This window comes from Sceloporus undulatus, chromosome 5, assembly GCF_019175285.1.
Source record: "Sceloporus undulatus isolate JIND9_A2432 ecotype Alabama chromosome 5, SceUnd_v1.1, whole genome shotgun sequence".
In the NCBI taxonomy this organism is placed as follows: domain Eukaryota; kingdom Metazoa; phylum Chordata; class Lepidosauria; order Squamata; family Phrynosomatidae; genus Sceloporus; species Sceloporus undulatus.
Window position 1 is genome coordinate 7,562,988 of NC_056526.1, and position 26,233 is coordinate 7,589,220.

Consider the following 26,233-nt stretch of genomic DNA (forward strand, 5'->3'; position numbering starts at 1 on the left):
CGAAATATTTCACAAAAAAATGTTTTTTTATGAATGTCTGAGATAATGACCCCTTGACTTTCTGATGATTCAATGCACACAAACTTTATTTTGTGCACAAAGTTATTGAAGAGAGATCTTTTAGCACCTTTGAGACTCACTGAAAGAAAGTAGTTGGCAGCATGAGCTTTCTTGGATGTAAGTCTTGAGTCTCAAAGGTGCTACAAGATCTCTCTACATAAGTCTATATCTTTAAAATTATTGAAAATATTGTATAAAATTACCTTCAGGCTATGTGCATATGACACTTGGGTTCCCATCTCCAAGATGTCGCATTATGTACATATATGCAAATACAAGTATTCCAAAATCCAAAAAAATTAGAAGGTCCAAGCACTTCTGGTCCCAAGCATTTCAGATAAGAGAGATTTGACATGTATTCCAGGTATTGTGATGGACAAATATTAAGGCTCTGACTAGCAGGGAGTGACTAACACAATGGCTGAAGTGTTTTAAAAGAAGGTGAAGATTTATGTAAAGAAACCCAGTCTCCATAATGGCAATCCCCAATCAACACCCAAAACTATGTTATCTATGCATCCAGTAGGATTGTCTGGCCTCTTTATCACTTTCTCCGAGCTCCAGGCATTGGCAGTGATATGGATATTCTTACCTCTCCATCCTCCTTGTCTTGACCAGAGCATTCCTATGGGACCCTACAAGGTAAAAAAATACCCAGGTGCCTATACAGTGTTTGGGCAAAAGTTCAAAACAGTCTCAAGCAGTAAAGTGAATAAGGAAAGTTCTTTCTTTAATTTCATCTCATTATTTAATGGTTTTTTAACACTGGTATTTTGTCAATTTTTGCAATTTTTAAAAATTGTTGTGAGCCACTCTAGGGAGTCCCAATCTAGGGAAAAGACAGGTGCCGCAACCAACTACAGTTCCCAGAATTCCATACCATGGAGCCATGGCAGTTAAAGTGGTGGCAAACTGGATTATTTCTGCAGTGCGGATCCGGCCATTGTTCCCATCCTTATGCATTCTTAAATGAAAGGAAAATCCTTCTCTGCAGTTTATGTCTGCTTCCCTGCGCTCCTCTGTATAACTGGAGTGGAATTGTGCATCCTAGCAAATGTGCTTGGACTGCAACTCCCACCATTCTTATGCTGGCTAGGTCTGCTGGGAACTGCAGTCCAACCACAATCTGGAGAGATGCGTAATCCCCACTCCAGCTATGTAAGGCTGAAAATCTTACCTTCTTGGCATAGCTCCGCAGCTTAAATTGTGCAAAATCTTCCCTTTGACATCAGCACTGGCCTATCCTGTAACTCCTGCCATAACGGAGAAGGTGTTGTCTTGTTTTAAATTTTACTGTTTAAATTACAGGTATTTCTGTCTGTGTAAAGTGTATGCTTTCACTTGTTCTAATATGCTTAACTCTAGTTCAGTGTTGACTCTTTGTATGTGTTTAATGACCTTGTAATCATTTTAATGTATAAGCCATCTTGAGTAACAATCTTGGGCAATAGGCAGGATATAAAGTTGTTGTTGTTGTTGATAATATAATATAAAATATTCAGAGGTGAAAATAATTCCAATAGAATGTGGGTTGAATCTTTGTTGTTCATATGTATTTTGAATGCATCCAATTCAGTTGTTGGGGGCTGTCAAAAACTCAATTCATTTCAATTTCCCCCCCAAGTTTTACTAAAAGTTTCACATTGCCGGCTGTGCGAATAACCAATGAGACCCAGGGATAAACTTGACATGCCTTGAATGTGCCTTGAATACATTCGCATCATCGATGTTATCTTATTGACAACGCGGATATGTGTGAGCAACAGAAGATGCAGAGATGCGCACAGATGCAGTGCTGATAAAAAAAAGTCTGAACAAACCTGGACTGCATGAGTGAGATTATTCACATAGTTGCACTAACAAAAACAATGTCTGAGCAACCCTTAAATCACTTCCCAATCAATTCCACCATGCCTTTCCTTTCTTCTCCACCAGTCCTTCTTATGCAGAAATTCAAATGTTGATTTCTGTTCTCATGGTCTTCCATATAGAATTGCAAATTGTGGGCAAGCCAGATTTCTATGGGAGTTTTAGATTAAGACCTCTGACTACATTTACCCTTCTACAACACTCCCACCCAACGCAACAAGTTGTCCCGCCATATCTGCCACTTCCACTGCCAACGGAGTGAATAGCAGCTGAATACTCCTTTATAAGATCCCAGCAAGAAAAGCTATTTAATCAGGCCTCCAGTATAGGAGACGACATCTCTAACAAACTGGATGTTTGTGTCTGCTTTGTCGTTTCCTTGTGTTTTCTTTGTTTTGTTGCTTCTTCACAGGCCCTTCCTCCTCTGGACTGAACTTTCGAGCACTTAAGGTGAGTCCTGCACCACAAAGTATTATTTTAAAGCTATGGTTCTCCTGGAAGTCCAAGCCAAGCTTGGTGCTCTTCGAAGCCAAAATTCAAGGTCTATTGTATCTCACCTGGCTAAAAGATTCAGTGGTAAGGATAGGATCTTTAGAGCTGCATCTGCACTGCAGCATTAATGCAGTTCGACACCACTTTAACTGCTGTGGCACAATGCTATGGAATCCTGGGGTTTGTGGTTTTGTGAACTATTTCGCCTTCTCTGTCAGAGCACTCTGGTGCCACAACCCACAACAAACTACAAATCCCAGGATTCAATAGACTGGAGCTATGGTAGTTAAAGCAGTGCCAAACTATTAATTCTGCAGCCTTGGACATCTTCTTTGATGATTTAGCCATTCAATATCAAAACTGCTTTTGAAATGTAACCAGGTTTCAGTACGGATGATAATTATTCTGCTGTAGGGCACCTTAATTTTGTCTAGTTCATACTTAGCTAAATCTTGGGAAGATTCATTAATTGGACTGACTCCGTGACTTTACGCTCACCCAACTTTCCCTTCTCTTCCCAGATTCTCAGCTGCTTGCTCTTTGTTTAATATCCAGCCTGAAGAATTCCGAAAGAATTCCAGTGCATCCCTGGATATTTAGTGCTCACGCAGGTATTGAGTATGTGTTTACTATTAGGCATGGATGGCCTTGAGAGGTCAGGGATGTTTTCACCATGGATTTTTGCACTGACAAAGTGTTAGACCAGAATCAGTGATTCCCAAACTTTGATCCTCCAGGTATTTTTGGACATCAGCTCCCAGAAGCCCCAGCCAGCTTGGCCAACAGTCAGGGATTCTGAGAGCTGAAGTCTAAAACATCTGAAGGACCAACATTTAACAGCTATTGAACTTGATGGCTTTCCAACTCTATGACTATGCGATTCTGTGATTCTGTTTCATTAAACATAGCACAGTTGGTCCTCTATATCCACAGATTCTTTATCGATGGATTCAAGCATCCACGATTTGAAAATATTCCCCCAAAATATATATAGAAACTTTGATTTTGCCATTTTATATATGGGGAACCATTCTTTCTATTGTATTTAATGGGACTTGAAAATCCATGGATTTTGGGATCTACAGGATGTCCTGGGACCGGACCCCAGAGGATAACAAGGACCCATTGTAAAGGTATTCCTCTACTAGGAATTTTGGAATAATTTATATAATTGCCTATCTTTCAGACACAAGAGTCTGCGGAATAAATAACAATGTGGATATTGGTCAAACTCTTCATGGCAGCATGTTGCCTTGTACCTGCCAAGGCAGTGGTGGTGCAGGATTTTAGCAACTGCCTTGAGTTCTTCTTGGACAAAATTCCCCCCGACGCATCCCTCACTCCATCCAACCCTGCCAGGATTTGCCAGTTTTACAAGAATGCCTACCGTTATGCCACCATGTATGACAGAGAGAAACACATTCCCATATATTCTGCATATAAGTGCAAACCTGGCAAGGGCCACAGGTACGACGGCTGGATGATCGAGCCCCAGGTAAGAGGATAGATCACCTGTCCACCCTTAAAAATATCCAGGGCACTTTCACGCTACAGAATTATAGTACTCTGATCCCCCTTTAGCTACTATGGTGACATCCTATGGAATCTTGGGATTTGTAATTTACTGAGGCCCTAGAGCAATCTGGACAAGAATCTGCACACTGCACCCTGAACTGCAAATCAATCATATGGAAATATGGCAATTAAAGTGGAAACAGGGCACTATAATTCTCTAGTAGGAAAGGGCTCCTGGTCTGTTTCTCTTCTTCTGTCTAGCATCTGTCTGTCTGTCCGTCTGTCTGTCTGTCCATATTTGTGAGTGTGTTTGTGTGTATATGTGCCTTCAAGTCGTTTCCAACTTATGGCAATCCTAAGATGAACCTATAATGGAGTTGTCTTGGCAAGTTTCTTCAGAGGGGGTTTGCCCTTCCCTTCATCTAAGGCTGAGAGAGTGTGACTTGTTCAAGCTCAACCAGGGAGTTTCCATGGCCAAGCCTGAATTTGAATCCTGATCTCTACAGTCATTGTCCAGTGCTCAAACCATTATGCCACACTGACTCTCATATATCTACCTACCTACCTCGTCATTGTTTTTAACAGCGCTTTACCTTTTAAATAGCATTTTATCCCTTTAAATGTAGGTATGAATTGTTTGATGCCTACATATCCTAAAGTCACCAAATCCTGTCTGATCTTAGACATTAAACAGAGTCAGTCCTGGTTAGTACTTGGATGGAAAATTGCCAACAAAGACCAGGTGCTGTGGGCAATATTTCCGAGGAAGGAACTGACAAAACCACCTCTGAGTATTCCTTGGCTAAGAAAACCCTATGAAAATCATGGGGGCGCAGGCAACTTGAAGGCACAGACACAGACACATTGTTTGGAACGCTCTGCCAAAATACCCTGAAGGCACCAGATCCCATCTGATCGTGGAAGCCAAGCAAGGCAATCCCTGGTTAGTACTTGGATGGGAGACCGGCAATGAATACCAGGCATTTCAGTATATATTTCAGTGCATTTCTCAGCTATGTAAACCTTATGAAATTCATGGGGTCACCACAAGTTAACAATCGATTTGAAGGCCCATACACACGTATATACATGAATTGTTTTAATGCTGTGAATAGTTTGTTGTTAACTGCCTTTGAATTGATCCCAACTCATGGCAACCCTATGGATGAGACGTCTCCAAGACCATTGTCCTCCACTGCTCTGCTCAGGTCCTGCAAATTCATACCTGTGACCTTGCTTAATAGAGTCCATCCATCTTGCATGAAGTCTTCCTCTCCTTCTACATCCCTCCACCTTTCCCAGCATTATTGTCTTTTCCAATATATTCTTTTAAAAAATTGAAGCTGTTGAGTCCCAATTTGGGGAGAAAGGCTACTACATTTTTTGTTGTTGTTTGTTGTGTGTCTTCAAATAGTTTCTGACTTATGGCGACCCTAAGGCAAACCTATCATGGAGGTTTCTTGACAAGATTTGTTCAGAGGAGGTTTGCCATTGCCTTTCCCTGAGGCTGAGAATGTATGACTTGTCCAAGGTCATACAATAGGTTTACATGACCAAGGTGGGAATTGAACCCTGGACTCAAGAGTCAAAGGACTTTATCGCACAAGTAATTTTAAACGTTTGGAGCACTGAAGGAGGACGCTCGTGTGCATGCGCGCCCGGCAGAAAATGGAGTTTACTGCACACCAATATGTCCTCCAACAGGCCCCGTTCCGTCCCCCAGCGCACACCCGTTCCCGGCCAGTCCTGAAGGGCGTGATTTTTGTCTGACGGACTACCTTCTGTCAGGAAAAAATGGCGCCTGTCAGGACTGGACAAGGATGGGTACGCGCCGGGGGACGGAACGGGGCCTGTTGGAGGACGTATTCATGTGCAGTAAATTCCGTTTTCTGCCGGACGCGCGCGCACTCGAGCGTCCTCCTTCAGTGCCCCAAACGTTTAAAAAAATGTGTGTTATAAGGTTCAAAGTCCAACACTCAAACAACAATGCCATGCTGGTTCTCTACTATTTCTACTACTAATGATAATGATAATGCTGACCGTTTTGAGCAGAGGCTTAGGTCCAAAACACACTGCAAAACTAATCCAGTTTCAGACCACTTTAACTGCCCTGGCTCATTGCTAGGGAACCCTGGAAATTGTAGTTTATTGTGGTTCCAGAGCTCTCTGACTGAGAAGGCTGAATGTCTCACAAAATGACAGTTCCATACATTTCCCAGCATTGAGCCAAGGCAGTTAAAGCATTCTCAAACTGGATTAGTTCTGCAGTGTGTTTTGGACCTGCGGTGAATTCTTGTTACCTATGATTGCCGTTTCTGTTACACTCATTTTGAATCTATGGACTCTATATAAATAAACCTTGACATATCAAGAAAACATGCAGGTATGGCTGTGTTGGCCATTTAACAAATCCAAGCAAAAATCCATCAGTGATACCTTTATTGGCCAACCAAAATGCACAATATACTTGTTGCAAGCTTTCGAAGCTCCATGGGCTTCTTCATCAGGCAAGATGCTACAAACCAAACAGGACATTACAAACCAAACGTCTTGCCTGATGAAGAAGCCCATGGAGCTTTGAAAGCTTGCAACAAGTATATTGTGCATTTCAGTTGGCCAATAAAGGTATCATTGATGGATTTTTGCTTGACTTAACAAGTTCTCATTGATTCCATGGGTCTCCTTAAGTTGAAATTTACAATTGGATCTAGGCTTCTGTGTGCACATTGCCAGACTGACCACTCCTGTGTCTGGTCTTGGCCGAGTAGCCCTCCAAGATCTTAGGCTACATCTAGACTGCAGAAGTAATGTAGTTGCATTCACACCACTTTAACTGCCATGGCTCTATGCTATGGAATCCTGGGATTTATACTTTTGTGAAAGAATTAGCCTTCTCTGTCAGAGATTTGATGCTACAATAAATTACAAAACCCAGGATGCCATAGGGACCATGGCAGTTAAAGAGGTGTGAAACTGCATTAGTTCTGCAGTGTGACACTAGACTTCGTCAAACAACTTGCAACTCTGAGAATATGCCAGATTTAGGGGCCTGTGGCTCTGGGGAGCTGTAGTCTAGCAAAGCAACTGTTCCAAGCTCTCTAGAGCCAGACTTTTCCAGCCCTTTTCTTCAATTCTTGGAGAGGATTCTTGGAGAGGAACAGAACTGGCTCTATAATCTTCCATCACAAAAGAGGCACTCACCATCTGCCTTTCTCCTTACATTCAGCTTCAAGAGTTGTTTCTGAGTTCTGATGATCCTGTTTTTGTAGATTTATACCAATCTGATTTTGGATCTCCCTCCTCCTCCTCCTCCTCCTTCTTCTTTTTAAGCCAGGTTTGTGAGGCTATATCTGAAATCTATACCAATCTGTTGAATTAATAAATGATAAATAAGGAACCATGCTGCTAGGACTTTGATGGTTTTGCTATAGATATGCAAATATTGGCGTGGCTGAGCACTTGCACTTGAATGTAAATGTCTTGCAAAAATTCAAATGTAGATTGGTGCAGGGGAGACTTTTAAAAAGAAGAAGAAACAATCTCTATGCAGATTAAATCCAAAACTACAGCCTTCCTAGATAAAAGTTGCACAGATAAAAATTGAAATCGAATAGAAGAATATCTTGAATGACTGGGATGACCTTTATTATCTAAACAACCCAAGACTCACTTTAAAGAAAACAGCAAGTTTATGGTATGAAATAAGTCTTTCCAAAATGTCCACAGATCACTTGGAAACAAAAGTTTTTTTAAAAACCTTTTCAGACATTTTATCCTCATGTTGGCCTAAACATGTGTTTGGGTGCAAAAATTTGGTTCCTAAATTTTCCTGTTGTTGTGTACCTTGAAGTCATTTCCAGCTAAAGGCAACCTATCAGGGGTTTTCTTGGCCAGATTTGTTCAGTGGAGGTTTGCTATGGCCTTCCTCAGAGGCTGAGAGAGTGTGACACACGTTCCCAAAGTCACCCAATGGGTTTCCATGGCTGAGTGGAGATTCAAAACCTTGTCTCCAGAGTCCTAGGGCGCATTGCACTGTAGAAATAGTGCAGTTTGACACCACTTTGCCATGGCTCTATCCTGCAGAATCCTGGGATTTGGTGAAGCACCAGCACTCTTTGGGACAGAAAGCTACAGACCTTGTAAAATCACAAATCCCAGGATTCCATAGGATGGTGCTATAATTGTGTCAAACTCACTGCATTGTTTTACTTTGGATGTAGATGCACCCAACACTCAAACTAGTACACCTCACTGGCCTTCTTCCCATCTTTGCTTTCTTGGAAAGCCCATTAACAGTTTTCAAAGGTGTCCAGTGCTGTACTTTTTTGAGGAGAGTGCAGGAGAGCTGGTTGTTGCTTTTATTCATATCACATACTTTTTCCAGTTCAAAGTGGATTACAACTTAGTTAAACATTCACCAAGTACAAAAGTGAAACAATGATTAAACTATCTTTAAAAAAATACGAGTTAAAAATATAAACCACAAAAAACACAATAGCACAACACTAACAAATAGAGAATCGAGCAAATTGTGCAAGGCCCGTTTTGTCTAAACAATGAGACCTCAAAGGATGGAAAGAGAAAGATCTTGTTTAGTTTTATGAAACAAAAGTAGGGAGTAGGGAAGGGGTAGTTCCCGCTGAATTTATTAACACTTCCCAAATAACTATTTTTATTACAACAAAAAACAACAGTGACGATTACGGTGCCCCAAACCACAACACAATACAAACAATCCAATACATTACCTTTCTATATACCTAAAACAAACATCTAGGGATAACAAATCACACTAAATTATTGCTCCAATTAAAATTAACAACTAAAAACTAGCAAAAGGGGGGGAAATAACAATTAAAGACGGGAAAACAATGGCTTCCCGCTTGACTGTCTGTGGTTCATTAACCTTGATAATTTTTACTCTTTCTGTTCAAACATTATCACATATCTTAACAATGTACTTTGAAATTAATATCTATAATGGTATGATTTTGTATCCTACTTTGAGAATGAGCTATGAAATATGAGGTAATATTAATGTGTTATAAAAGTACATGTGTTATAAAAGAGGTTTATAGCCTTATTTTATAGTTATTTTAATTCTCAAAGTAGGAAAGTTTCTTTTTCAAATACTGGCAGCTCACGCTCTTTTTGGCAATACAGTCTGCCCTCCACATTTACAGATTTGACTTTTGTGGCTTTGCGTATTCGCAGCTTTGGTTAAGACGTTCTCTCTAGGAATCACTAGGTCCTTCAGCACGACTCTGCCAGAAGTTGACCGTAGAGTCTCATTGAAGGACCTAGAGATTTTGTAGGTCTTCCCACACCATTTTGTGGTCTACTTCCTTTGGATGTTGACCATAGAGGTGCACTGGATGGCCTAGAGATTTCTAGACAGGTATAAAAAATAGTTTGTTTTTTATTTGCGTTTTTATCATTTTATGGGGGTCCTTTGCCCCTAACCCCAGCAAATGTGGAAGGCCCCCTGTACATGAATCCCTTGGGAAGTACAGGAGACAATCCAACCCAAAATTTGGGTTGTGGGGTCTCCGACGAGACATTTTGTCTGTGCTTTTCAGCTTGTAGATCCCAATTCAGGAAAGAGCATGGAAGATGAGCGTGAAACCACCATTGCTGGCACAGGCATAGAAAAGAGCCAAGCCACATTCAATGATTATTCTCAAGCCTTAAACATTGAAAAGGGGCACTTGAACCCCGTCTGCCATCAACCAGACGAAGACAGCAGAGAGGCCACCTCCACCTTGACCAACATTGTGCCCCAGTTTAGCAAACTCAATGAAGACGCCTGGGCCAGCTACGAAGACAGTCTCAAGAAAGAGGCCCAGGTCTGCAAGGAGCTGTATGTCATTGTGGGAGTTGTGCCTGGGGATGAATATATAGGTGACGGCCGGGTCAATAAACCCAGCCATATCTGGTCTGCCGCCTGCTGCTTGCGTGATAAAGAACGCAGAAACGGATGGGGTGCCATTGCAAAGAATAGCGTGAATGAAGTAAAGCAATACAACTTGGAAAAACTGAAGAAAGAACTTGCCCAACTCTATGGAAAGCAAAAGCTTGATCCTTTCAACAATGCTTGTAAATAAGCTGTTGGAGAACTGTAACTGTCTTTATTATATAGTGTATACATTCTTGAAACCTGAGCCTAAATCTAATTGAGTAGGCCCACTGAATCAATGGAACTTTCATGCAGGTTGCTTTTCTATTGATTCTGGTGGTGTGCAATTCATTCTGTGACTCTTTCTGACCACTGAATATTGTAATTTAAACAGTGAGATGTATAGTCTGCCAAGAACACACAGCACTCTCTGGGAAGATCTTCTTTCCTAGATCTTTACTGCAGGGGTACTCAAACGTTTTACACTTGGGACCCCCACCCCTTTATATCTACTTGCGGACATTATGGCCCCCTCCCACTGGACATAGTATATGAATAAAAATATTTTGTTTATTTAGCATGCATATTTTCATTCACACATTCATGTATACATATTCTGTCATTTTATAAGGAAGTAATGTAGTTCAAATTAGAACAGTTTTATTTAAATAAATTCAACATTTAATGCATGTGTAAATTTTACACGTAAGAAAGTCGGAGGGATCAGGGCCTCCAATTCTCACGTCCCCTTGAGCAACTCTTGTGCCCCCCGGGGGTCCCAACCCACAATTTGCAAACAACTACTTTAATACCCATATTTTCCCTGCATTAAACAATGTCAGATTGCTTTACATCAAGTGGTGGACTCTCAAAGACTTTACCTTTGTTTGTTTTTATTGTACATTCTCTGTGATTCATGTTTCTTTTCTTTTATATTTTGTATAACATTCTGCTTTTTTGTATGTTTTCTGTGAGTTTTGGTAAAGTACTAAATAAACCTTTTTTATAAGAAAAAAAGAAGTTACACATTCTCAGTTGGTACATAACAATCATTTGTGCCTGCAATGTCCCATTGGATTACCTGAGATTGCAGAAAGAGCCCCCTGCATTTCCGTTTGCACAAGGAGACAAGAAATGGGGCACATAGGTAGAGATATCATCAGTTGCACAATATCAGTATTTAGCAAAAGGGCAGAACAAGAAATAAGAACATGACTCAGGAAGAGCAACAATGAAAGAACTAGACAAGATCCTAAAGAGTAAAGATATCCAACAGAGCACTAAAGTTAGAATCGTCCAGTCCGTTGTATTCTCCATCACCATGTACAAATGCAAAAGCTGGACAGTGACGAAGCTGGATAAGAAGAAAATTGCAATTGCAGTGGGATCAGGAGGGAGATAAGGGCCTGAAACAGATGGCCCAAAAAACATGGTTTATGGCTACACCAAGGTAATTTGCCATGGGGCTACAGCAACTACACACACTTGGCCCCAATCCAGGCCGTATTTTACCACTCCTTTTTGGCATGGTTCTTTGGGGAAGATGTAGGTCCAGTGTAGTTTCCCTCTGTGGACCTTTCCACACAGGGCACAGAAGGAGGGTCAGTTCGCATAGGTCGATGTGTATTCGCATTATATTGCATGGGTGTTCCACACCTTTGAGCTCAGAATACGTATTCACCAATGCGATATAATGTGACTACGCTTTGGCCAATGCGTATTCACGGCTGGGTTCGAAACTGAAGGTAGCCGGCTCTTCCGTTTTGCGAGTGCGCAAAATTAGTGGACCGGTGGGATCCGTATTGATGGCCAGTGCGAAACCTCTGCTGCTTTGGCTGGTGTGTACATCCAATCCGCTGGTTCTCCTGAAGACCACCGGGTTACAAATTTCCCATGATGCTGCACTGGAATATCCTCCTTCTCCTTCCGTTGGCCCTTTCCCCTTTCAGGACAACCGCCAGGGCTGGGGAGCGATTTTTCCACTGAACGAGATAATGCAGAAACCTTTTGTGTCGGGGAGGGAATGTATATGTATATGTGTGTATATATGTATATGTATGTATACACACACACACACAAAGAGGTGTGTGTAAGCATATACATGCAGCATGAGATACGAAAAAGTTGGATTGGCAAAAACTGTTTCGGGTTACGAAATATTTTTCGGGTTACGAAATTCATTTCGGCGCGAAATTCAAATGCTGCAAAGTGCAGCTATAGGCTTTCCAGTGCTAACGGAAAGCCTTTTCGGGTTACGAAATTTTCGGGTTACGAAAGGAATGGCGGAACGAATTAATTTCGTAACCCGAGGCACCACTGTATATGTATATGTGAGTATATATGTATATGTACGTATATATATATATATATATATATATATACACACACAAAGATGTGTGTGTGTAAGCATATACATGCAGCATTACACTTTCGGATGCTCCACAGTTTGTGTGTGTGTGTGTGTGTGTGTATACACACACACACACAAAGTTGTATGTGTAAGCATATACATGCAGCATTACACTTTCAGCTGCTCCACAGTTTGTGTGTGTTTGTGTGTGTATATATGTATATGTACGTATCTATATCTATATATACACACACACACACAAAGATGTGTGTGTAAGCATATACGTGCAGCATTACACTTTCGGCTGCTCCACAGTTTGTGTGTGTATATATATATGTGTGTGTGTATATATGCACACACACACACACACAGACAGCTGTGTGTGTACACATATAAATACGGCTTCACACTTTTGGCAGTACCACTATGTGTATATGTGTGTATATCTGTGTGTGTGTGTATAAACACTCATACAGACAAATGTGTGTGTACACATAAAAAAAGGCATCTCACTTTTGGCTTTACCACTATGTGTATATATATAAGTATGTATGTATGTATTTATGTGTGTTCATATACACACACACACACACACACACATATATACAGATGGTGCATACCCCTTTCGTAAGTGGCTAAAGGCAGCAATTTGCGCGATGTTACGCACTAAACAGTGACCTCATTCTTCATCCCGGAAGTTAAAAATGTTGTCCCCGTTCAGAGCCCCACAGAGCATGCGCAAGGCTGCCGATGCGCATCAGCCAATATACGTATTGGGCTGGTGTGGTTATCCAATCTGCACTTGCCTCACTTTGCCTGAATATGCATTGGCCGATTCGCAAAACCTCGATTCGGAAGGCCGCCCAGGTGTGAATGAACGATGCGATATGACGCGAATACGAATCGGCAAAGCCTATTCAGAGAACACGAGTGTGAATGAACAATGAGATATGACGCGAATACGCATCGACCAATGCGAACTGACCCTACTTCTGTGCCCTGTGTGGAAAGGTCCTTAGTCTGTGGTGCGCAAACATGGCCAGAAAACACATTTTTGGCCTATTTCAGGCCTGTGTTAGCTTGGAAACCAGATGGTGGCCATTTCCAGCCTTCCTGTGGTTGTCTCTAGTGCGACAGACAGAAACAGGGTCCCTGTCACAATTCCACCTTGTGCTAGAGATCACTTGCACAGGGAAGAGGGGAAAGATCAGCCAGCTGCTTCCCAATCAAAAGGGGAAAAGACCCACATCCCTCACATCAGCTGCTGCCTGCTAAGTGGGGATTGCAGAACTTCCATGGTCCCTGCATAGCCCCCAAAGTAGGGGCTACATAGGAACCATGAATACACAACAGTCTCGAGTGTGTAACTGGTTATGCATTCGTAACTCTCCAACAAGATTCCAGCCAACAGCAACAACAATAACAAGAAGTTATCCCACTCACGTCCTGTTGTTGTTGTTTTTTTTAAAAGCCTGCGAAACATGGAGAAAATGCCCCTCTCATGTCCCCAGAGGACATTTGCCCTTGTGGTCTTCCTCTCGTTCTACTGCCTTCTTTTGGGGCAAAAGAAATTATTATTATTATTATTATTATTATTATTATTATTATTTCTTTTTCGTGGAAGCAGTTGCAGTGGGGAAGTGGAGTTCTCTAAATTCTCCTGGACTGCATCCACACTGGAGAAATAATCCAGGTTGACACCGCTTTAACTGCCATGGTTCAATGCTCTGGAATTCTGGGAATTATAGTTTAGTGAGACACTTAGTCTTCTCTGTCAGAGAGCTCTAGTGCTACATCAAACTACAATACACAGGATTCCATTACATTGAGCCATGGCAGTTAAAGTGGTGTCAACCTGGGTTACTTCTGCAGTGTGAATGCTATGGGGGGGGGATAATGTGTCCACGGTCCACCAAGTCTTCCACAGTTGCCCACCACTGCCTTAAACGCTTATAGGTGAAACAATTTGCTTCTTTCTGTATTGCACTACACTGTTATCCTACCCCCACAGCTATGCACCTTTGCAGATACACCTGAGGTCTATCTCAATATTATACTCCATCAATGCAGCTGAAAAATTAGATTGAAATTCATGAAAGCTCATGCTAAAAAAAAGACACAGGTACTGTACAGCTAGACTCCTCCTTCCCTCTTGCTCTTCCTTATACAGTGGTACCTTACTCTACAGGAGACACTCATGGCCACAAGAGGGCATCCCAGCATAGGAGACTGAATATATTAGTGGGTGCTGAGGATTCAGTACATTGTAATTTTACTATTACAGGTGTTTACCTCCAACAAAGCTAAAGGCATTTCATTTGGATTACAATTGGCAGGCTTTTTACTTGTACAAAACCTAAAAGTTTTTCCAGATGTACTTCTTCTTGAGAAATTCAGTGTTCCCTGCCTAAGAAAGGAGTGGCTGTGTCAGCCATATAGCAAAATACAGCAGCATCCAAAAATTCACCAAAGTGATACCTTCATTTGACCAACCAAAATGCACAAAATACATAATGCAAGCTTTTGAAGTTCCACTGGTTTCTTCATCAGGCAAAGGTGTTTAAAAATCATACAGGAGGGGGGGAAATCATAAAATGACAATGTTAGTCACAAGCCTGCATTTTCTCAAGGTGTTGCTGATGCTGTTCATTGGAGGGCTATCTATGCAAGCAGGCCTCTCCTCTTTCTGGCCATGTGGCACTGGGAACAAGGCATTCCAAAATCCAGGAAATAACAATTGAATTCCATTAGCAATGTATAAGGGTACTTCTTTTGAGATCCAAGATGTCTCCATCCTTAAGTAAAATCTTAGAGATGGAAGGATGGAAACATCTTGGATCTCAGAGGTAGTACCTTTCTGTGTTGCTAATAGAGTTCAGATTTTAGGAGAAGTTAGTTTCACACACGACAGGGACAACCTGGGTCACAAGGGAAGCTACTTCCTCAGATTCATATAGTGGAGGAGCGGAAACCAGGGACAGATATATGTATGCCATTGGTATGTGAGGATGTCAATTTCAAAATCTTTTGACTATGGAAATAAAGTTGCAAGTCCAGTTTCAACTATGGTCAGTGGTTGTTCGCGATCAAAGACCTAGTGAACTGGCCAATGTGTATGGAAATGAAGAGGCAAGACCAGTTTGGCACTGGAAACTAGCCTGCAGGTGGTGAGAATAGATGAGTGTAGGATGCCCCCCTGAGGATGGTGTCAGATAGTGTTGAAATGTGTGTGTAGTGAGTCAGGAAGCAATTGTCCCTGTTCAAGCCATTGCTGAGGGGTTGTAGTTTACGGATGAATTCCAATTCTGCTGTTTCCTGTTCCAATCTACCTTTGTAAATCTTTTATTCAAGGACTGCTGTTCTGAGGTCTGAGAAGGAATGCCAAGAGAGACTGAAATGTTCTTCCACCTGTTTTTGTGTATTCCTAGTCCTAATGTCTGATTTATGTCCATTTATTCTCTGGCGCATGCACTAGCCTGTTTGCCCTGTTTGCTCCTTCATTTCCATACACAAAGGATTTTGAATTCATAGAATCATAGAGTTGGAAGAGACCGCAAGGGCCATCCAGTCCAACCCCCTGCCATGCAGGAACTGCCAATCAAAGCATCCCCGACAGATGGCCATCCAGCCTCCGTTTGAAGACCTCCAAGGAGGGAGACTCCACTACACTCTGAGGGAGTTTGCTCCACTGTTGAACAGCCCTTACTGTCAGGAGGTTCCTCCTAATGTTGATGGGGAGTCTCTTTTCCTGGAGCTTGCATCCATTGTTCCGGGTCTTAGTCTCTGGAGCAGCAGAAAACAAGCTTGCTCCATCCTCAATGTGACATCCTTTCAAATACTTAAACAGGGCTATCATATCACCTCTTAACCTTCTCTTCTCCAGGCTAAACATACCCAGCTCCCTAAGTCTTTCCCCATAAGGCATGGTTTCCAGACCCTTCACCATTTTAGTCAACCTCCTTTGGACACGCTCCAGTTTCTCAATGTCCTTTTTGAATTGTGGTGCCTAGAACTGAACACAATATTCCAGGTGGGGCCTGACCAGAGCAAAATAGAGTGGCACTATTACTTCTCTTGATCTAGACACTATATTTCTATTGATGCAACCTAAAATTGCATTGGCCTTTTTAGCTGCCGCATCACACTGTCGACTCATGCTCAACTTGTGGTCCACTTGGACTCCCAGATCCCTTTCCCACATATAATTCTCGTTCAGCCAGGTGTCACCCATCCTATATCTGTGCATTTCATTTTTCTGCCCTAAGTGCAATACCTTACATTTCTCCGTGTTGAATTTAATTTTGTTAGCTTTGGCCCAGCTTTCTAATCTGTTAAGGTCATTTTGAATCTTGATCCTGTCCTCTGGGGTATTAGCTATTCTTCCTAATTTGGTGTCATCTGCAAATTTGATAAGTATGCCCCTAATTCTGTCATCCAAGCCATTGATGAAGATGTTGAATAGCACTGGGCCCAGGACAGAGCCCTGTGGGACCCCACTGGTCACTTCTCTCCAGGATGAAAAGGTGCCATTGTTGAGCACCCTTTGCATTCGGCCGGTCAACCAATTACAAATCCACTTAACAGTTGCCTTGTCTAGCCCACATTTTACAAGCTTGTTTGCAAGAATGTCATGGGGAACTTTGTCAAAGGCCTTACTGAAATCAAGATATACTATATCCACAGCATTCCCTTCATCTACCAAGCTGGTAATTTTATCAAAGAAAGAGATCAGGTTTGTCTGGCATGACTTGTTTCTCTGAAACCCATGTTGACTTTTTGTGATTATGGCATTGCCTTCTAGATGTTCACAGACTCTCTGTTTAATGATCTGCTCCAGAATCTTTCCTAGTACTGATGTCAGACTAACTGGACGATAATTGTTGGGATCCTCTTTTTTCCCCTTTTTGAAGATGGGGACAACGTTTGCCCTCCTCCAGTCTGCTGGCACTTCTCCTGTTCTCCAGGAGTTCTCAAAGATTATTGCCAATGGCTCCGATATTACATTTGCCAGTGCTTTTAATACCCTTGGATGGAGTTCATCTGGTCCCGGAGACTTAAATTAATTTAGATTAACAAGGTATTCCTCTACTATCTCTTTACTTATTCTGTGCTGAAATTCCCATATCCTGTCCTCTGCTCCATTGTCCTCAGCTTGAGCACCCTTTGCCTTTTCTGAGAAGACTGAGGCAAAGAAGGTGTTGAGTAATTCTGCCTTTTCTCTGTCTTCTGTTAGCATTTTGCCATCTTTTCCCCGCAGTGGCCCTACTGTTTCCTTCTTCTTCCTTTTGCTGCGGACATATCCAAAAAAGCCCTTTTTGTTGTTCTTAACCTCTCTAGCAAGTCTGAATTCATTCTGTGCTTTAGCTTTTCTGACTTTACCCCTACACATGCCTGCTATTTCTTTGAATTCCTTTTTCGTGATTTCCCCCTTTTTCCATTTCTTATACATGCTCCGTTTAAAACTTAGCTCAGTTGAAAGTTCCTTAGTCATCCATCCTGGTTTCTTGAGACACCTCCCAGTTTTCTTTCTCACTGGAACTGTTTGAAATTGTGCCTTCAGTATCTCCCTTTTGAGAAAATCCCATCCGTCCTGAACTCCTTTATCATTTAGTATTTCTGACCACAGGATCGCCCTCAATACTTCTCTAAGTTTACTGAAATTCGCTCTCCTAAAGTCTAGGATGCGTGTCTGACTATGTCTGGCTTCTCCTTTCCATTGTATAACAAACTTCAGGAGAACATGGACACTTCCACCTAAGGATCTCACCACTTGCACTTCATTAACCAGGTCATCCCTGTTGGTTAGGATCAGATCCAAAATAGCTGATTCCCTTGTTGCCTCTTTCACCTTTTAGACAATTGACATTCTCACATACCAATGGCATATATGTCTGTCCCTGGTTTTCACTCCACTATATGCATCTGAGGAAGTAGACTGAAGTCTACAAAATCTCATGCTTTCTTCTTCTTTCTTTCAGTGAGTCTCAAAGGTGCTACAAGATCTCTCTACATACTGATTCTACAGTCTAACATGGGTATATCTTTTATTTCTTTCAGTTAGTCTGAAAGGTACTACAAGATCCCTTTGCATACTGATTCTCTAAGCTGGCGCTTCTCACAGGTTAACTCAGAAGCAGTTCTGGGTTCATGAACTTCTTTTGGCAAAACAGTGTCCAATGGGTTCAGGTGAAAGAGAAAGATACATAGGTTGCAGCAGCCACAAGGAATAGGATGCCAGAAGGTACATTGGGTGACTTCAACAGTAGTATACTTCACCTCCCCTGCTGTCACCACCTACACCAGTGTAGTTACACCATCATAGTACACCAAAGGATTCCAGCCATTGTTACCAGGTATGCTGTCAGAGCACATTATGAACTCATACACGCTCTGAGTTGACATGCCCATAAGGGACCTTTTAGCCTTGACAGCAGTACACCACCTTAGGAACCAGTAACCCACATCTACACAGAGCTGCGTAAAAGAGAATGTTACTGAACCCAAGAGTTAAAATATGCCAAGATAATTGATGTGGATAATCATTCAAGGTAATGATTTGTTTGCAACACCAGGGGGATGTGGCTGCAAAATGGACTATCTTGAGCTGCTCTGCCGTGCCAGAACAGCTGCAGATGTTTCTCTTGTATGGATGAAAAGAAATCTTCACACTACAGAGATTCTGGTCAAATTGAGAAAGGCTGTATTTGCAAAGGAAGAGAAGTTGTGCACAGAAAGAATTTCCTTGAGGTATATCCAAATCCTCGAGGAATATCCAGCCCTTTGTGAGATCTTGGCTCTATACAAAGCAACATCTCCATGGGGTTGTTTTTCCATCATGGTTTTTACAGTTGCTGCAAATGTCTCTGTCAACATGCACAGAACTCGTTTCTGTGCAAAACGTCTCTCGACATGAGCATCATATGCCAGTGCCCTTGGAGTCCTTCCCACAGTAAAGTTAAGGGCATATAGATGACTAAAAACAATCCATTCCTCATACCCAACTTCCCCTTCTCTCACCTCTCAATGGCCACAGTCAAAGAAGGACCATGTGTAAACCCAGGTGGGGGATCACAATAGTGATGGGCTGTACTTCATATTAATCTGAAAAGTGCTGTAGTTTAGATTGCTGATTGAATCATGTGCCAATGAAAGTCAGACTGCTACCCTTTAACAGGGCTGCCTTTTCACTGTAGAATTAATGCAGTTTGGCACCGCTTTAACTGCCATGACTCAATGTTATTGGATTCCGGGATTTGTGGTTTTGTGAGATATTTAGCCTTCTCTGTCAGAGAGCTCTGGTGCCACAACAAGCTAGAAATCCCAGGATTCCATGGGATGAAACAATGACAAAGCGGTATCAAACTGCACTGATTCTGTGTATGGCATCAGCAATGACTCTGTTTTAACACCTGGGTACCTCTTTGTTTGATAGGCATCTTCCATTTAATCTCATTCTAGAGATGGACCTTGTATGTTTGTTTATTTGCATTCCATTATAAATTGTGCATATATGCAAGTTTTCACTTTTTGATGCTACAAACATCAATGAGAGTCTTTCCCTAAAGAATCCCTGGGACTGTAGTTAGATTAAAGTGTAGAGAAGGGAATGACACATTGCTCTGTATCCTATCACACAGAAGTGATTGTGTAACCTGCATAACTGTCTTTCTTTCAGATCCCAGAATTCCACTTTGGGAAACACCATAACAATGTTTCATCCATTCCTGCCCTTTTTGGCTGCATGTTTTCTCATACCTGGAAAGGGCGAGGTGGTGGAGGATTTTAAACCTTGCCATGAGTTCTTCTTGGATGGGGTGCCTCCTGGAGACTCTCTGACCCCTTCCAATCAAGCCAGGATCTGCCAGTTCTATGAGAATGCCTACCGCTTTGCCACCATGTATGACAGTGACAAGCGCATTCCTATATACTCTGCTTACAAATGCAAACCTGGTAATGGAAGTAAAATTGAAAAGTGGATGATAGAGCCCCAGGTAAGGGTAATTCTCACCTGTCTAGTCCAAGAAACATCTAGCATGTTTGCCTTCTGAGCTTCTATCTCATACCTGCTGTAGGGATGCAAATTATGAATTTGGGATGTCATCACATGACCCCTATTCTCATAGATTGGCCATTCTGTGGGCAGTGAAACACACATCCCAATAAGAAGCCTCCCTGATTACATGTTAAAATTCTGCTTAAACTAAAAGGAGAGCAGATAGGGAGCCAGATCTAGCTTACAGTGGGAGGGAATTCCAGAGAGTGGGAGCAGCCAATGAGAAGGCTTACCGAGTACTTTTCAGGGGATTCCTCCACTCAAAGGATCCCTGGGAATCTCAGTGCTGATGTCATCATATGCATCTGGCTATGGGAAGAGGTGCCAGACCTCCTTTGATCCTGCCCACGAAACAGCCATGAGAGGCAGCTTTACCATAAGTCAAGTAAGTTGTACGGGTTCAATCTCCCTGATCCTAAAAGCCTGGCAACAGAAGTTTTTTGGATTTCTGATTTTTCCAGACTTTTGGAACATAGCATGATCTTGGAGATTGGACCCAAGTCTTAACATCACATTCTTTTATGTTTCATATATACATAACTTCATATACACAATATTTATAATAATTTAAATAATATTGTTAATAATTTTGTCCATGAAAGTCTGTGTATGCTGTGTATGCTGAAAGCAAAGGTGTCACTGTCTTAGTCGCCCATATGTTTTGGATACACCTCATACACAGAGATAATTTTATGCATAATATTTTGAATAATTTTGCGCGTGGAACAAAGTTTCTGTATACCAAACCATCAGAAAGCAGAGGTATCACTATTTGAGCCCCACTCATGGACAATTTAGTGGTGCATGCTGGTACCGTAGCCACAAGGCTGTGAGTTTGATCCCAGGGCTCCAAGGTCCATCCTTTCTTAGGTTGGTAAAATGAGTATCCAGCTTGTTGGGGGGAATTAGGTTACAGACTGTAAACTGCTTTGAGAGTGCTGAGTGCACTGATAAGTGGTATAAAATGTACAGTATATTCCTATTGCTATTTTGAATTTTGGAGTATTTTGGAATTCTGGATAAGGCATACTCAACCTGGATATGGCCTTGGTTTTCTAGTGTCCCTAACCAGATAGTAACAAATGCATTTCATTCCTGCTTTTCAGCTTGTCGAGCCCAGTCTGGGAAAAAGCATGGAAGATGAGAACACAACCCAAATTTCCCGGTGGCAGCTTAAACAAAGCCAAGCAGTTTCGGACGATTACAGGTACCTTCTCAACTATACATGGGGACACTTAAACCCTATTGAGCATCAACCTGATAACAACAGTAGAGCTGCGACATCCACCTTGACCAATATGGTCCCACAGTTTAAAAAACTCAGCAAACATGCATGGGCAAAGTATGAAAACAGTATCAGGGACAAAGCTAAGCAAGCTCATTTCTGCCGGGATCTGTATGTCATTGCGGGAGCAGTACCCAGCAGCGATGCGTATGTCTCAGGTAATAGAGTCAGCAAGCCCAGCCACATCTGGTCTGCAGCCTGCTGCGTGCATGAGAAGAAGGGGAGAATCTCCTGGACTGCCATGGCAAGGAATGTGGAGGACAAAGTAAAGGAATATCCCCTGAATGAACTGCAGATGGAGCTCACTAAACTCTATGGAAAGGGGAAAGTTGATCTTTTCAACAGTGCCTGCAACTCAAAACCAGCTGCACACAGGCGCCTGTTCTTGGTCTGAGAGACTGGATTCCTTCTCCAAAAAATGTGGAGAGAGGTGATCAAGACACGGCTGCACATGAGTGTGCCACTTCATCGTGCTAGCAATCTTGTTCACAGATCTTGTGCTGCTTTTTAAAAAAGAAATGCTAGTTACTTTTTACTACTATCTGTCCATACGTTCTTTCCGTCAGAGTGCTGTCCTATTGTTTCTACTAAGAAATCACTTCGACACCACTTTAATTGCCATGGTTCCATCCTATGGAAATCTGGGATTTGTAGCATGTTGTGGCACCAGAGTGGTCTGACAGGGAAGATTAAATATCTCACAAAATTACAAGTCCCATAGCACTGAGCCATGGCAGTTAAAGTGGTGTCAAACTGCATTATTTCTGCAGTGCAGATGCAGCCTTAGCCACATCCCAATACGGTAATATTTCCAATATGGAAATTTTCAATGTGAATGGTGGCTAGCACACATGAGCAAAGTCTTTTCTAGTATGAACTTTATTAATTATTCTGTTGTTGCAGGAATGCAGTCTGGCTTAGAGTCAGGGTCTCAGAGATTAGTTCTGGAAGTTGGTAGCTTTCCTATGTTGAGAATAATCCCTCCTATATTCCACAATTAAGGCTTGGATCCAGTTAACATTTACCCAAGAAGAAGTGCCATATAGCACAGTGGGACTTTATTTCTGCAGTGCAAATGCAGCCTATGAGGACTTGCCCCTTTGAGCATAGAAGCATAGGAATAGCTTTGTTTCATGTGAAGAGAGGCTTGTGATTTGTTGTTGTTGTGTGACTCAAATTGTTCCCAACTTATGGCGACTCTTAAGGTTAACCTATCATAGGGTTTTCTTGGCAAACGTCTTCAGAGGAGGGTTGCTATTACCATCCTCCTCTGACTCTGAGAGTATGACTTACCCAAGGTCACTTGGTGGTTTTCTGTGGATTTTTCGGGCGATGTGGCCATGTTCTAGAAGAATTTATTCCTGACGTTTCACCAGCATCTGTGGCTGGCATCTTCTAGAACATGGTCACATTGCCCGAAAAACTCCCAAAAAGTATGAATGCCAGCCATAAAAGCCTTCAACATCACCCAGTGGGTTTCCATGGCTGAGCCAGGTTCAGATGCTGATCTCCCAGTGTCCTGCTCCAATGCTTAAACCATTACACCAAGTTGAAATTTCCAGTCACATTAAGCTGGTGGATGCATTTTACTAGGGTTGCGTAAGCATTTCCACAATCTGTCAAGAACAGCTAAGGAGCTGATGGATTTGAAACAGAGAGAGAAATCCTTCCCAAACAAATGCATTGAGCTTTGCTACCTCCATTTGCAAGTTCTATCCTTCTTTCCACATGAAACCTTCATAAAGAATATTGATCATGTCACAGAGGCACTCCATTATGAGCCAACGTTAGGCACCTGCCTCAAGTGAGAGATTAGGAGGAGGCAGATCAATAGCACATTTAAGCCTTCCATCTGCCTTCTGCTTCTCCTTCTCTAAACTGGATGTGGTGGACTACTGGGCTTTTCAGACCTACAGATGAGAGATGGTTAGTCTTTTTGACCTGTACAGTACCAAGAAAAAGGAACAAAATTAAAACAGCACCAGAGAACCACTGTGGCATAGTGGTTTGAGTGGTGGGCTACGACTCTGGAGAGCAGGGATCAAATCCCCACTCAGCCATAGAAATCCACTGGGTAACCATAGGCAAGCCACATTCTCTCAGCCTCAGAGGATGGCAATGGCCAACCCACTCTGAAGAAATGTGACAAGAAAATTCTATGGTAGGATTGCTTAGGGTCACCATAAGTCAGAAATGACTTGAAGGTGCACAACAGCAACAACAAGAGTCACTTATTCTCTTCTCCCTTCTCCCTTCTCTCTTTGCCTGCCAACCTGCTGCTTCAAACTTTCCCCGTCTTTTTCCAATTGGCGAGAAGGAGAGAGGAAGATGACAGAGCTTTGCAGTGGTGGTAACAGGATGATCTGATAGAATCATAGAATTGTAGAAGAGACCGCAAGGGCCATCCAGTCCAACCCCCTGCCATGCAAGAAATGTCAATCAAAGCATCCCCAACAGATGGCCATCCCGCCTCTGCTTAAAGACCTCCAAAGAAGGAGTGCTCCACTGTCGAACAGCCCTTACTGTCAGGAGGTTCCTCCTAATGTTGAGGTGGAATCTCTTTTCCTGTAGCTTGCATCCATTGCTCTGGATCCTGCTCTCTGGAGCAGCAGAAAACAAGCTTGCTCCCTCCTCAATATGACATCCCTTCAAATATTTAAACAAGGCTGTCATATCACCTCTTAACCTTCTCTTCTCTTGATGTGCATGGCTATTGAAGACAAAAGAAACCGAACAGCTGGCAACAAAAGTAAGGTTGCCAGACTGAAAACTAGAGAGGGCTCCTGTACCTTTAAATGCTGGATAGAAGAGGGATTGTCAGCAGGTGTTGCTTGCCATGCAATCAGGTAAGGAGCAACACATAATGAAATTGCTGCTTCTATACAACCATTAAAAGTTTTCCATCTGACAACCTTATGAAACCAGCACTCACTCCAGCAGCATTTAGCATTTAGCAGACTACTGGCATATTTTGGAGTGGAAGCCACAAACAAATATGCAAAAACACCAGTGTCCTACTGGCCTGCACAGGATACATTGCATTTATTGTAACCAAGAGTAGCCCTGTTTGCTTTTTGCCTGATAGCTCAAGCCAGCTCTCAAGCAATGGTAGAAGCATCTGAGACCTGCCTGTCATGGACTAGCCTCACCCTGACTTATGAGCGGGGAGGAAAATTGGCTAAATATAATGTCTGATACTGACTCCGTCTCCAGGACCTATAGGGGAATCTCCAGGATGCAAGCTACAGGAAAAGAGATCCCACCTAAACATTAGGAAGATTAGTGGCATACGCAGCGCTGCCTCTTGAGTCTGGTGGATCTCCTTCTTTGGAGGTTGAATGACCATCTGTTGGGAGTGCTTTTCCTGCATGGTAGGGCATTGGGCTGGATGGCCCTTGGGATCTCTTCCAACTCTACAATTTCATTTCAGGATTTTTTGCAAATGAAAGCAAGGAAGTTGGTTTTCTGCAGAAAATAATGGTTTGCATCCTGTTAACAGCCTACACAGGTGTAAGGACAACTGGTGCCTGCATCTTTGCTTTGTTTTGCTTCAGTTATTGTGGAGGGAGTTTATCACACTGAGGCTAATTTCAGCATTAAAGAGAGATTAAAGCATCCTGCAAATAAAGCGAAAATGGCGAGTAATTGCGCGAATGATTATCACACGCAATTGCACAAATAAAGTGATATCACAAATGCATTGTCGCTGAAATCCCAAAAGTAAAAAGATGTGTTTTAATGCTTCTTTGTGACTTCTTTATTGGTGGATTTTGTGTGATGTTGTGTGAAATCATTTTGCGTAATTACACATTTTTTTCCCGGGATATTCACAGGATAAACTCCCAATCTCCTTCATGTGATAAACTCTGAGATCATAATTATTTACCTCCCTTGTGTCCCAATTTCTCCTATACACCAAAATAACAAACAAACCCCCTGTTATAAAGTTGAAGGCTTTCATGGCCAGCATCCATAGTTTTTTGAAGATGCCAGCCACAGATGCTGGCGAAACGTCAGAAAGAAACTCTGCTAGAATATGGCCTCGTAGCCCGAAAAACCCACAAAAAACTATAAACCCCTGTTTCTTGCTACATCCCATCTCCTTGGCCACATAGTAGCTGGTCGAGAGCAGATTATACCTGAGAAACATCTGGCTATATCACAGTACTCAGAGGCACAATGGTAAAGGCATTATCCATGCCTTCCAAGGGCATCTTATAGAGATCCTGGAACATGACATTGTTGTGCATCTGTCTATAGACACATTTGTCCTGGAAAACCAGGGAAATTCTCAAAGTGTTTGAAAAATATCCCCGCTAGCTGGGCCAGTTGAAGCAATAAACTACAGATCTCAGAATGTAAGAGTGTGTGTGTGTAGAGAGAGAGAGAGAGAGAAATACAGTGGGACCTTGATGAACCTGCTGGGGTTTGGTTTCAGGTCCTCCTTGGATACCAAAATCTGTAGGTGCTGAAGTGCCATTATATAGACTTGCAAAGTCAAATGATGTTCCTTATATAAAATAGCAAAATCAAGGTTTGTTTTTTGGAATTTGTATATTTTTTGAATATTTTGAAGTTATGCCTGGTTGAAGCCATGGATATAGGGGGCTGAATGTATGCAATGTTAAATATCAAGGGAGGGCTTTTCATACATGTGTGGGCTTTTTTTTTTTTAAACCTCTTGTTTTGCATACTTTTGTCCCACTTTTGTTG

The 26,233-nt window shown here is 42.1% G+C and overlaps 2 protein-coding genes across 3 annotated transcripts; both read left to right on the top strand.

The window, feature by feature from the left end:
• The first annotated feature begins 292 nt into the window (after positions 1 to 292).
• On the top strand, positions 293 to 10,874 carry LOC121932069 (endonuclease domain-containing 1 protein-like). Of its 2 annotated transcripts, XM_042470376.1 has the most exons (4): positions 293 to 2,379; positions 2,943 to 3,032; positions 3,608 to 3,916; positions 9,516 to 10,874. In XM_042470376.1, exons 3-4 carry the CDS (start codon positions 3,635 to 3,637, stop codon positions 10,038 to 10,040), a joined length of 807 nt encoding a protein of 268 aa, XP_042326310.1. In that variant the 5' UTR covers positions 293 to 2,379; positions 2,943 to 3,032; positions 3,608 to 3,634; the 3' UTR covers positions 10,041 to 10,874. The 2 variants fall into 2 exon arrangements, with proteins under 2 accessions (XP_042326310.1, XP_042326308.1); XM_042470374.1 differs by having other exon boundaries at positions 293 to 3,032.
• Positions 10,875 to 18,614: 7,740 nt separating this feature from the next.
• On the top strand, positions 18,615 to 22,766 carry LOC121932068 (endonuclease domain-containing 1 protein-like). The gene is made up of 3 exons (XM_042470373.1): positions 18,615 to 18,730; positions 19,858 to 20,173; positions 21,342 to 22,766. Exons 2-3 carry the CDS (start codon positions 19,892 to 19,894, stop codon positions 21,912 to 21,914), a joined length of 855 nt encoding a protein of 284 aa, XP_042326307.1. The 5' UTR covers positions 18,615 to 18,730; positions 19,858 to 19,891; the 3' UTR covers positions 21,915 to 22,766.
• Positions 22,767 to 26,233: the final 3,467 nt, after the last annotated feature.